General features: G+C 41.0%; 1 protein-coding gene across 2 annotated transcripts in view; it reads left to right on the top strand.

Moving 5' to 3' along the window:
- The window catches only part of mle (dosage compensation regulator mle), a 148529-nt gene that overhangs the window by 19284 nt on the left and 115434 nt on the right, over positions 1-13811 (top strand). The window contains exons 1-4 of one of the 2 annotated variants that reach the window (XM_075691153.1): positions 2926-3035; positions 7017-7063; positions 8547-8683; positions 13529-13627. In XM_075691153.1, coding sequence (XP_075547268.1) covers positions 7033-7063; positions 8547-8683; positions 13529-13627 — 267 coding nt within the window. In that variant the 5' untranslated portion in view covers positions 2926-3035; positions 7017-7032. Of the gene's footprint in view, positions 1-2925; positions 3036-7016; positions 7064-8546; positions 8684-13528; positions 13628-13811 lie in introns of those variants that run through there. The other variant, XM_075691152.1, reaches the window with a different exon arrangement.

Below are 13811 nucleotides of genomic sequence, written 5' to 3'. Positions count from 1 at the left end.
AATGAGCTTAGCTTTAGCAGGAGACCAGATCTTGTTGAACGATCTATTTCATTGTGAAAAAAAAAAACTTGTACAGCTGCCGGCTGAATTTTCATACATAGATGAGTTTACGAACACCATATTTTCGCGCTTACTTACTATGTGCTCCAAGAATTCTAAAATTTTGAGTGTAAAGTCAGGGTGCAGGTTGTTGTACACAAATTTCACCTTGAGGTGTGGCTTCACGGCAGCACAAATTTTGCAGTGAGGCTACATTTTAACACAGTTCTCTGCCATCCAAAGCTTTATCTCCTGAGGCATCCCACCCTGAGCATCCGCTCTCAATCCCTATGTGTTGTCGCTCCCATCTTCTCTTTGAGCGTCACCATTTTGGGTTTTGGCTGTGTTAGTTCGTGAATAGCGCATGCGGCACCGATGAACTCGAACTTGGATCATTATGAGCTGTGCTCGATGGCAATCGTTTCCAGCGCAATGCAAGCTGATGATCAGCAGCATTGTCGGGGAGGTTTTTAACAGATCCTCTGGTTGAAAATACAATGTGGACGAGATGTGCACAAGTGAATGGAGACTGCTTTTACGAAGATCTGAGTATTCATGTATGTAGTTATTTCTGTGGCTTATGTTGTGTTTTTAAAAATTATGTGGTGTTGTAATTGAGGGTGCAGGGTATACGTGGAGGCTGGTTATATGCAGAAAAACATGGTGTTGAAGAAACGAGCAGTGAGAAAAAAACTAATTTTTATGGTGATTCATTGTTTTGAAATGTCACTACAGCTAAAAATTTGGTAAGGCTTTTGCCTGGTTTTGTGCTTCATTAAAGGGACGCTAGAGGCAAATGTCAATCTAAATTGATAGATTGATGCTCAAAAATGTCTAAGGCGTCAATATTATTGCGAACAAAGTTTTAGTATACGAAAAATTGGGGTAAATGCATGGCACAATATACAACTCACCCAGGACTTTCAAGTACTAGCCCGATGACGAAGGCACTCCTTATTATAATTCTGTCACTAGTACACAACCTCTCCTAATAAAAAAAGATAATTGTATTGCATTATAAGACGGGAGAAAATGCTACTTGTCCAGTTCTGTTTGATGTTTAGAAAAAAGAACTCATTGACGTTACCCCTGACAACAACGTACGGTCGAAAGGTTTAGTTTTCGCTCGACTCTGCGCTTCCCGTGCTTTCTTGTTTCAATAGTTTCATTATGGCATAGTGTTGCGCTGGTTTTGCTGGCTCATGAAACTCGTAAACTGCAAGCAGCAGAGAATTCCACGTCTGTCATGTTGCGGCCCACGCTACTTGACCAAAAGCAGCTGCAGCGCTGAATCCAAAGCTCTGTCTTGGCTCGGCTTCCTCCGTGGCTGCGTTTTGCGCATTAAACTGTAACGCCATCTGTTGGCCGCCGTTTTACTCACCAACGACAGTACAGAGAAATCTCGTTACTGCGAACACCACATTAACGAACTTTCCAGAATAATGATTGTTATTCAGTTTTCGTGTCATGTTAATGCCTTAGTAGTACAAACTAATATTCAAAATTCTTGGGATTCTTAGATTTCCGTGTCTCCTTTACGGCAGCAGGAACAGTACGCTAGCAGACAACAAGGTGCAAAAAGCGGACGCCATGGTGCATGGGTTCGCAAAACCCGAGACAGCGTCGGAGGAAAAAAAACGTTGGGAGGGGACTTTATTGCGGAGGTGACGACGCATCAGGTGTTACGAGTGCATTATCCGCCCAAAGAAGTGTCGTCTAGCAACGGAGGCATGTTTCTCAGTTTTTTCGCCCTTCTTTCTGTGCGTGCCTCTTCTTTCACGCTTCTTTCTGTGGCCACACAAGCTGCGTCCGCAAAGAAATGTTAACCTCCGCGCTTGCCGGAATGCCACACAGTCGCACTTTCCGGATGATGTCGTTTACATGTGCTTGTTTGAGGGATAGTTGAGGTGTCCACTTCGAGTAAGACAGTTGCGGTGGCCACGGCAAGGAATGTGAAAAACAAACAAGAAATGTTACGCTTTATAGGCAGTATGGAGCTGCTTCATTGTCCGTGGTTTTCTCAGTGTCAGTGCCTTTTGCACGCGCCGCTGAATATATGGGGGTTGGTAGCGGCAGAATCTATGAAAAATTGCAACAGCACAGGCTGAGAGCCAGCAGTGGCATTTTCATGGATAGCTCATACAGTGATAACTGATAAACTGATGGTAGGTCAAAAGGTTAATTTTGGGGCTTTCACTATAACGACCTTTCAAAATAAATAGTTTGTCGCGGTCCCCTGAAGTTTGTTATATTGAGATTTCACTGTAAAAGACAATGATGGTGTATGTAACGTCGCCACTCCCCCGCTCAGGGGGTGAGTGACTTGAATTGCGCTAAAGATATGTGGACCCTTCAGAAGCGATTTTCTCTTAAACTAACGGTGGGAGAGAGGGGGGGGCTGTCCTTCCCAAACGCCTCCACCACAGCATCTAAACCTTCTGATGCACGAAAGCTCTTGCATTACAGCACATGTGTCTTAGAGAGCTGTAATAGTTTGCTTTCAACACCAAACACACCCTGCAACTCCATTGCAAGAGAGCACGGGCCCTTTGCATTGGTGCCTTTGTATCGGCAGTGAAAGTCCTGCCACTCCCTACAACAAAATTGGGCAAATGAGCCAAAGAAAGTTATTTGCTTTAAAATGAGTGAATGAATCGAGCTCATCAGGGTTGGCTGAGGAATTTTATGGTTCATAAATACATTTTTTCTGCGTACTACTTGCCTGCATGAGGTATAAACCCAGTACTGGCATAGTTCTGTTCTAGGTAAGCTTTTTGAGGGGACTAGGTAGGAGAACACAGACCAGCCCAGCAGCTTCCCATGATGCTACATTGGAAGGCAAAAGAATTGTACTGAAACTGCTGGGCTGGTTTGTGTGTTCTACAGGTGGCTGGATGCTGCTCCTGCTTACGAGATGCTGAGGCAGCATCTTGTTGCACAGCTCATGGCTGCTGGACATTGAAAGTGTGGTTTCAGAGCTGGTGAGCCTTGTTTGGGTACGCAGCAGTTCTTGCTTTTGTTTGCTTAATTTTTTAAAATTAAATATTGATTATTTGGGTCAAATGTAACACCAGTCTTGCAGACATGTCACTGATTTGTGCTGTGCCCTGAGATTTAGAGTTTAGAGGATTTACTAGGGCTGTACTATTTTATACAGTTTTCTTTTTTTTAGACAATGCAGACTTTTTAAGTAACGAAAGCTATGACCGTGGGATACCTGTTGCTTTGCATACAAGCTCTACGGCGAGACGGAAGTACTTTGCCACTGCTTAAGTTACTCTGAAAAGACTAAGAGAAATTCGGTAATTAACTATATGGTTATTAACTTATGGGCAGTTGTTTATATAGAAAATTGTAGGGCATCACAATTTTTGACGTAATATTTTTTAGAAATAAAAAAAGATCACAATTTATTTATCATCGATATTGAAGACCAAATCCAGGGAATATCGAGACTGAGTGCGTCCCTCTGCGCATCTGATGGTAGTGACTTGTAAAGAAGTGTGGGGGTAAGTTTGAATGATAGCATGCCACGGCCAATCCTGACCCGACACACAGCAGCACATGCTTGCCAGGCAAAGCTTGCCGTAATCAGTAGGTGCTACGACTGGCCGAGACGTTCAGTTTCAAACTTCCTCGCTCTTGTCATCATGGGGCGTTTCGGTCTGATATGATAGTGGGGCCACCTTTTCTGTGTGCCTGTAGCACTCTGTTTCGATATTGCCTGGTTTTACTATTGAAATTTGTTGATTGAATTTGTTTACTGTTGATGATAAATATCGTGAATTGGGTACGATTTTTAAGCCACGCCGGCCGCATTTCTATGGGGGCGAAATGCGAAGACACTCGTGCACTTAGATTTAGGTGTACGTTAAAGAACCCCAGGTGGTCGAAATTTCTGGAGTCCTCCACTACGGCATGCCTCATAATCAGAAAGTGGTTTTGGCACATAAAACCCCATAATTTAACTTTCTTTTTTAAGGATCTTTAAGATCTTTGAACAATGAAAGTGCATTAAAGTGTGACTGCCTCCAAATTTGCCATTTATACGCTGCCCTTAAGGCACTAATAGTTAATTAAAAATGTTAGTCTTTTAAATGTAAGTTAAGCAATGGCAAAAACCGAGAAGGGGGTTAACCGAGGGGCCCAATGTTTATTAGTCATATCATAAGCCGACAGACACTGACACCAAGGACAACATAGGGGAAATTACTTGTGCTTAATAAATGAAATAAATAAACAATAAATTATGGAAATGAAAGTGGATGAAAAAAGAACTTGCCGCAGGTGGGGAACGATCCCACAACCTTTGCAACCTTGAGAAGGTTGTGGGATCATTCCCCACCTGCGGCAAGTTGTTTTTTCATCCACTTTCATTTCCATTAATTTATTGTTTCTTTATTTCATTTATTAAGCACAAATAATTTCCCCTATGTTGCCCTTGGTGTCAGTGTCTGTTGGCCTCTTATGATATAAGCAATGGCAAAGTATTTCCGCCATGCTGTAGGGCTCGTATGAGAAAGACAGGTGTCTCACAGTGATAGCTCTTTATAAAAAATCTTTACTGTCTAAAACAAAACACCCTGTGTATCCAAGAAAGGAAAGTAAATACAATCATCTTTTATCAATTCAGTATTTGTTGATTTGACCTTGTTAAATCACCTGAGTTCAGATGTCCTGAAATAATCCATGCTTTCTGTGCAGAATAAAAACTATTTAAAATGCAAAGTAAAATATTGGATAATTTGAAGTAGAGTGAATTGGCAACAGTTAGGTTACAAATGCTACCAATAATACAAGAAGCACTGACCCTGCTCAAGTGAACACATATAAATGTTGTCTAGTCATTATATGGTTTCACTAACTGCAGTTTAGCATTCCATACATTGGTGATTCCATGGGTTCATGATTATGGGCAGCGTGAAGGACAAGGACAAAAGAATGAATGCGCACATGATGTCCTGTGCAAATTTTCTTTTTTGTCCTCGATCACACTGCCTGTAATCATGAGCTAGCTCAAACATGCCCTATTTTCACTTCTTTTGATATAGCTGCTTGCACTTAGAGCTGGTCTTTAGGCACTGTTGACATGAAAACTGTTACACTGATGCTGTATAACAAGTTTTCAAGCTACTGAAAGCAGTGCAAAGTGTGCACTTGTGATGGAAAGGTGAGGCTTGTGGGTGATTGCAGCAGTGATAAAAAGAAGGACCAACAGCTGCAAGCTTGTCAGTGTGATATTGGGAGGCTGCAATCTAGGCTGGTGATGTTGCGTGGGAGAACATTGTTGTCCCATGTGACACACGCTTTACCCCCTTGCATGACACTCTGCATGTAAGAGCTGGCCCACTTTGACCCTCTTTTTGGCATTTTTCCTTGCCAAAGCAATGCCCCCTTTCACAGTACAGAGAAGGTTGAATGTCTTTTCATTGTTCCTATTGATGGCTCAAGCTTCTGCCCTCTATTTACGAAGGACTTGGGATACAACTTCCTTTTTTACTACTTGAGATAGACCTTCAAATTTAATGCATGACAAAAATAATATGGAGGCCAACTGCCAATAGTATACCATTATATGACTCCCCCCCCCCCCCCAACACTTTGTGAGAACTAAAATTAAATTTGTGGCTCAGGGAATACATTGAGAGGGCTTTGTTTGTGTAAATGCTCAAGTGTCATGTTTATTTTCATTGTAGTGTTAGTGTTGCATTCTTTCTATGCACTCAGTGTCCTATAATGGGACTGGTGGGCAGAGTAATTCTTGGTGATTTAACAAGGTGATATAGCCTGTTCTTTTTTGGCACTCAGTGGGCCTATGTCAGTGTGGAAGGTGTACTGCAACTTATTGCCATAGGTGAGGGGTATGGAAGCGAGACAAAAGGGAGTACCATTAGGACAGTGTGACAGTACCCATATAAGTAGGACACGTTTAGCATTTCCATTTGGTCTCTTCGGTTTCCATTTCTTTTGTAAATAAACTTGGCACTGATATCGATGCTTTGAAGTTGGTCTGCAGTGTGTCATTCAGTTAGGCAGCAAATCTTCTGTAGGGTCCTTTGTACACTGCATGAGCTATAACTATGCATATACTCATTTGATGTTGCCAGGTGAAGGTATGTTAGCCAGTGTCCACAGTTCTCGGTCATGGACAGTGCTGTCTAGATTTTGCAGTGAACATTGCTGTGAGAAGATAGTTTGTACACATCTCACTTTTGAGCGCGAAGAGATGGCCATACAAGCACTGAACAGCTTCAATTGTGTTGTTACATGTGCCGTAATATTATTGTTTTACTAATCAACTTTTAGATCAGTTATATATGTTATCACACATTGACTTCTGCCACTGACAGACAGGTGCTGCTGGGAAAAGACATCTCAACTGCACTGTCTATAAACTGTCTTGCTCCTCTCAGGGGAAAAACATATCATAATGCTTTGAGAGCCATTTTTAATTACCCGTGCAAGTTCGCTGCTTTCAGCCGAGCTAGGTAGATAAATTGTACAGCATGTATTTGCTTTGCGACTCTGGAAGAGTCCTTACACGGTTTGTAGAACAGTGGGTGCCTCTGAGCCCTAAAATTTTTTACGCGAGAACACATAGGAATCTGTCCCAGGAAAGTTTTTTTTTTTTTTCCCAGTTTATTAGGTTTAAAGTATAAATATGGATTTGGTGTTAAAATATCGGTGAAAGATCGCACTAATAATGCTTTCATGTTTATATTCTTTCATAATTTATAGAAGGACTGGACTTCCAGCTTTTCCTGCTCTTGTATAAAAATTGTGTACAAGTGATTGATTTTAAAATATGTTTACCCCTATACTGGTTCCTTTGTTCTTCTGTGATGCACGTAGTCTGTTCTATGCATTGTGGCTTAGCTTCTGCTGTACTGGAAGAGCCTAATGCACTGTGTTTTTAAAAATGTGTGGGGTTATAGTTAGATTTATTGTACTAACGCTCTGTATTTCTTGCTTCTTAGGACCTTCTTTGCAGAAATGGCATTTTTTGTGCGCAAGCTGAACATGAGTAAGTACTAGGAAACGTTCCACTTTCTACCATCTACTTATAGTAGCCTGCAATTGTTTTCAGATAGAAAACAAATTTACTTGGCATGTAAGCATTGATTAAACTTTGCTCTGCAGTTTGGTGTACAGTGATGCAAAGAACAGGCTGATAAAGTGAAAATGGCAGGTAGAAAATAGGATAATTTTTTATGAAGCAATAAGCTTTCCATATTCTGGGCTGGGATAATGTAACTACTCTATTCCACTTTACACTTTGTCTGGCCAGAATGGGCTGGCCATGGGTATTGGATGATAAGAAAGGAATTGTTATACTGTTGAGACCAATGAGTACTATAAGCTATCATGCTAACACACAAAATAAGTATAGTCATTCAACGAGCACTGGAATGATCATATTTGATACTGTAAACATTTTCCTTCGTCATTTGTGGGTTTGTCTGCTGTGAAGGTGCTGAGAGCAGCACTGCTTTCTGAAGCTCCTGCCGCTATCTGATACTCTGGAGATGTTACCTTCAATGGTAGTCTGTGTGCTTGTGACAGGTTACTCTGTGTACGCTGGAATCCAAAAAGAATTTTGTGGAGAAGATTATGCATATGATGCACTTGTTCAATGTAAAAGTTGTGCATTATGAACTAGAAAAGGCTATGTAGTATTCACATTTAAGTGCAAATGTGTGCGTTTGACAAACCCTGGAGTTGAATTGAAATATCTGGCCTTCAGGCTTTTCCTTTTTCAGTTCTAAGTTTCCTCTTTCTGAACATATCCAAGTGCAACATGCTTTGGAAGGCAACTTTGTTATGGGTGGCTTGACACACTGCATGCACTCTTGATGTTTGAGTATGTGCAGAACACATTAACGGGACACAGCTTTTCAAATAGCAGTAATTAATTTCTTCTCTGAACCTGTGCACATATTATAAATGTAACAATTTTGCTTGAAATGAAATTCAGTGATACATGCTAGCTGACTCTTACTTTTTTTTTTTTTTACTAATGTGGTTAATGTTCTTAACTGCATGTGACATGTAGATGTGCTTTGACACCTTCACTAGAACTATTACAGAATGCGTGAGATTCATGCTTTCTTTTTTGCAGATATTGACACAGGCAAACACAGCTTGACTATTACTGTTTGTTTTTGAATTGCATAAATGTCAAAGCCACTAATGTGCTTGTATAAAAAGATTAGGCAATCCTTTGAGACAAGCACCCAAGGGGCTATAAAAACGTAATTGAAAGACAGCATGAAATTTTAGGCGGTACGAGAAGGACTCCATACATATTGCTCAATGTTTTACTAAACTCTCTCAGCCTTCATTCCATATCAAACCTTGATAACTTATTTGTGTGCCATGTACTCTTAATAGCTTCTCTTTGGTAAGATTTAATGATGACAGGTTCAGTTTGAATTATTTGGAGCATCATGTGGCTCTAAACAATCGACACTGAATTTTCAAGCTTTTTCTTTTCTTTCTTTTTTTAGGAATTCAGGCAAAAGAGCAAGGCTCTAACAAACAGATGGCATCAAAATCATGTGCCTTGTCTCTAGTGCGTCAGCTGTACCATCTTGGTGCTATTGATGCCTACACAGGAGTTGCCAAGAAGAAGACTGAAAGCAAGGTTAGAAATATCAATTTATACTTTCAGTTCTTACAGGCTGTGGTGAATATTATGTTCTTGTTACGGTATCATTGTGAGAGGTTGTGAGTGCACTTGCAGTGAAGGCACCCATATATTTTGTTTCACAGTGCTAATATCCGAGTACATTAAAGGGCCCCTCACCAGGTCTGGCCATCTTTAGCTGACAAATGCAGAACATACAATATGTGCTAACGATTGTGTTTGCAAAGAATTACATCGCTGCGCGCCGCGGAAAAGTAAGAAATTTCAATCCTAACGGCGTTTTCCTTTTCCCTCGCGACGACCGTGCTCCAAGCCAGATGGTGACGTAGTCGTGTCCCTGCGCCTACGTAGTCGTGTCCGCAGTGTGACGTCGCTCGTGGTGACACGTGACTTCGAGAATTATCCAAGGCAGCATCTGTTATTTGTGTGATCTGTTGCTTGAATTGACGAATTGAAGTTTAGAGAAATAATAAAACACACAAATGGAATGTCTGCATGTTTTTTGTTTTACTTTGCATTGAATCAAGAGAGATGTACTTCCGCTTTGTCTGCTTGTTCCGATGGTCGTGTAGTCACATGCGCAGGTGCCAAAACTATGCCATTTTCTACCATGTTCCAGCGTGTGATTATGCTGGGCTATCCGCTTGTTCTGCCTCAGTATTCATGTAGCATTGAATTATGCCGCTAGTCACGTGTCCTTGTGCACAGTGCACAAAATTGTGCGCTGCTGCGCGAAACGAGACATAACAGCTCACGCACAACGCTGTCAGCGGAAGTGCACAGCACCTCAAGGGGAAGAAAAAAAAAGTCTGAGGAGAAAAAAAAAATAATAAATGACGCGCCCATGACGTGCTAGTCACCCGATCCTCGAGGTCCGGTATGGGAGAACGCAGGGTAGGCATTTCGCTTGCGGAGGCTAGACTGGGCGAGTGGAAAGAGTGTCTCGTTATGCAGTGGAGCTCGCCTCCTGAAATCATGGGTATGCGGCACTGGAATGTTTCTATCTCTGCAATTAATGAGCCGATTAGAAAAATTTTTGTGGCAGAACGCTCCCTAAAGGACACGTAATAACTTCCAGTGTATAACCAAGATTTGCTGTGGGGCCAGGTGAGGGGGCCCTTTAAGGGACAGACAACCGTTCTGAATGTAAATAGAGAAAGCCCAGCCCCTCTGATTGAATGAGTGTGTCTTGTATCGACTGAAACAAGCATTGTTTTCCTCATAAAACGGCGATTTATATTTTTATTTTTCACAACAAATGGCGAAAAATATGTTTTGGCACTCTCATGCTGCATAAGCATGAAAAAAAAAAGGGATTTTTTTTCACGTGACCTTAGTGTACATAGCTTCTTGGCCTTATATTAAATATTGAAACGCAATAAATTTTCTCTAATATAAGATTTTCTGTACCTTCCAATGCGCAGCTAAATCTTCAGTTCTTACAAGTAGAAAAGTGACTCCATGGCCTTATGATCAAGTGGCACGTGCTTTAACTCATTCTTGGAGGCAATGGTGGTGCTGTGGGTGCTTGCGTACACGGCCAAAAGAAGGCAGCACATTGTCACAAATCTAGCACAAGGATTTGCAGTAGTTACAGGTGCAGCAACTTATTACAGCAGCATTTTATTTTTGCAAATGGTGAAAAAGTCAAAATGCGAATGGTTAACAAAAATTGCACTCACTCCTGCGAAAGCCGCCCATCGCTCTACTTTCCAAATTTCCGGGGTGGGCTATTTGCGACTTCAATTAAATGCTCGCCCCTCTAGCGGCTGTGCTGAGAACCAGCTTATCTGGATTCACCCGTAGGTTCCAACATTGCAACGTGCACCAAAGCATTGCCTTGTGGTTCTCAAATCGTGATGCCCCGAAGCACAAGCCCAAAAAAGAACAGATGTTGAAAGAATTTTGTTGTGTACCATTATGGCATGGCATAGCGGTGGAAAGACAACAATTCATCATTTCATTGTTTCCTGAAAGTATAGCAGACGGCACGATCTACGGAGAGCGACATGGACAAAAAACTTGTGCATTGAGAAAAGGTGACTGACACTGTGGTGATTTGTTATGAAACACTTAACTTGGGACTACTTCATTGTTCCCGGCAAGTAGACCATTGCTTTTTTTAAATGTATCTTAATTAAATATGTTCCTGTCATTTCAAGTCACGCAGTGTACATTGTTTAGGCAGGCGCTTTAATAAATCAGTGATGTACACTTAAGCTTTATTTAGTTTGGTTAGCTTAGTTTTCTGCCCCAGCATTAGTGATACTAATTCCTTAAGCAGCAGGCACATTCTCGCCAATGTACTTTTGTGTGCTGGTACTGGTAGCAGGAAGGATAACTAGCTCAGTAGGTCTGGAATCGATCATGACATGTTACGCTGCAAGGTGACATATCGTTTTGATAGCATGCCTTAGTTGAGCACATTAAGCACATGTTTTTTTATTCAGCGTGGTGAGTTGTCAGTTCATTTGCTTGCAAGAAATTTAGAAGCAACTGCAAGCAGCGCTTGCTCCAGATTTGGAGCATTCGGCTTGGCCACAGCGCTGCTAGTTTGCTTTCCGACACTGCACACACAGCCAAATTCCATTACAAATGGTTCGATTTGTTTACAAGTCATGCATTTACACTAATACAAGTGACATTGCTCAAAAGAAAACCATCGCTAAATTTTGAGAACCTATTCAAAGGAACACAATTTGATCCGGTTGGTTGTTGTTTACTTCTCACGTTTTACTGGGGTTTGAGAACTCCTACGGGTAGCAGGTTTCTGCTGTGTTCCCAATAAGGACCCAACCTTGAACACTGTGTATATCTTATCACATGGGTCAGCTAACTATAAAGAGAAAGATGCACCCTGACTCTCAAACGGAACTTTAATTTGTTCCGATAGACGTTACTGCCTATACAGGGTGTCCCAGCTAACTTTAGCCAAAGGTTAAAAATATTTGAATACCACGTAGCTGGGCAGAACCAAGGTAGTGTTGCTTGCTGTCGCTTGGAGATACTCCAATTTTTTTTTCTTCAGATTAGTCTTAAAAAATTGATCTCAAATATTATAATTAGATGAAAAGTGTCAATGAGAAAATTGTAGAGCGACATGAAAAACTCACGATACAGCTTTCTATTGCTCAATATGTGCTACATAAGTGTTTTTCCGAGTGTGAAAGAAGCCCCCAAATGCACACAAAATTGCCGCACGACTGGCCGCTTGAAATACTTTGCGTGTATTCGTGGGCTTCTTTCATGCTTGAAAAAACACTTTTATGTAGTGATGTTCCGACTTGGTTGCCCATGCCATTTTTATTTTCTGCAGTAAACTATCTCAATCTATGTTCAAAAGTGCTGCCAAGTCTCTGTATAATAAACGCAATAATTTTGCAAAGACTGGTCATTATATCAATAGTTTGTTACATCACGATTTACCTTAAAACTTATAAAAAGCAATGATAATGTACATAACAGCGCATAGCAGCTGAAGAACCAGTACATTATTACAATAATTGGTTGCCTCTTCTTGCACTGTAGTCATACTTTCTTACAATCCATTTCATTTTTCATTCCTCTTGCACTTTATCATTGACTTTGATGCTGCATGCGGAGTGACCAATTTCAGTAGTAACGGCACTTAGCATCTGACCCAGTAATGAAGGGTGAAAAGATTGAAAAATGGATCATTAAAAAATATGCTGCCCCTGTAGTAGGCAAGACAGCTTTCCCAAGGTTGCTTAGGTGTTATGCATGCTTCTCCAGTAGTCCTGGAGGAGCACATGTTCAGTGCCGTTAAGGTTGGTTAATGCCATCAGTTTGCTATGGTTGCTGATAACGTCAACTGTGAGAGGGCTTAAACATGCTCCACCGATACCTTCAGCGCCACGTATGTGCGTCATTGGCACCTGCTGAACTGCTGTGCCATGAACCATGCATGAGTTCTGTATGACTTCCTTGTCTCATCTCCATTTTCTCAAGAAATTGATAGGTAGCTGAGGATGCGAGCAATAAGGCACAACCTGCATCCACTGCTGAAAAGTTCTTTTTGTGGCTCTTTTGTATCCTCTTCCATTCCTTTCAACGTGCTCTGAGGGAGTCTCCTGGGAAGCTTACTTCACTTTTTCTCTCTGGCTCACTTGTTCGTTTTTTACTGCAACAGTATAATGAATTGACGTACAGCTGTTATATCTAGAATAACTTCAGTGGGTTAGAGTTTTGAATTTGTATAATTGCTGAACCTTCACCATTATAATGAATTTTAAAGGGGATTCTTTTGTGTAAGACTAGATGGGGGAGCCCTGCTCTATTTGTGCCCAACATTCCTATGACCTTGTTAAGCCTTGCCTATGTGCTAATAAAGTGTTGCTGAAGAAGAGGTTGAAAAAAAAAAAAAAAACTGCAGATACAGGCTGAGGTAACAAGGCCACTTTTGAAAGTTTCCATAATGAGCTTGAAAAGCACAGTTTACTTTTGCATCTTCTGTCATCTCTGGCCAAATGTATTGCGAAATGGAGTGCCTTTCTCTGCATTAGTTTCTGTTTGGAATAACTTTTTTGTATACACCTTTTTGAAGCTTTTCCCAGTCTGTATTATATTAGAAAGCTTTTACTGTACAGTAATTGAAAAACAAAAGTTACTCTTTATATGCATAATTTGCTAGCCCTAATTTTATTTGTTATAGCTTTGTAATATTGATCTGTATTTGCGTGTTTTTGCCATCAGCACGTCACAGACTATTTGGTCAGTTGTTTGAGACTTAGTGCGTAAACTTTGTAACTTACAAATGATCTGCAGACAAAAACTTGACAGCACTCACATTTGTTTATCTCATTTTTATTTTTATTTCCTTAGTTGGAGCCATATGCAGTCACTTTGAAACCAGAGGTTGTTGAAGAAATGGCCGAGACCATTAGAGCTTTGAAGATTGAAGCTGTCTGTGTTCCAGAAAACGTAAGTCTGCTTGTTCATATTGTGATGAATGCTGCCAGTATAAGTCTATTACGGCTATATGCCATTGCATGAGGGAGAAGACCCTACTGCAAGAGTGACGCAGTAATTGCATGACTGCCTCAAAGGCCTTTTGGGAGGCTACGTTTTGCGTACTGCAAACTGATGCAGCAGTGGAATGACTTGA

The sequence above is a fragment of the Dermacentor variabilis genome, chromosome 1 (assembly GCF_050947875.1).
Source record: "Dermacentor variabilis isolate Ectoservices chromosome 1, ASM5094787v1, whole genome shotgun sequence".
NCBI lineage: Eukaryota > Metazoa > Arthropoda > Arachnida > Ixodida > Ixodidae > Dermacentor > Dermacentor variabilis.
Note: the sequence above shows the minus strand (reverse complement) of the source record. Positions and strands in the feature narration are given on the sequence as shown.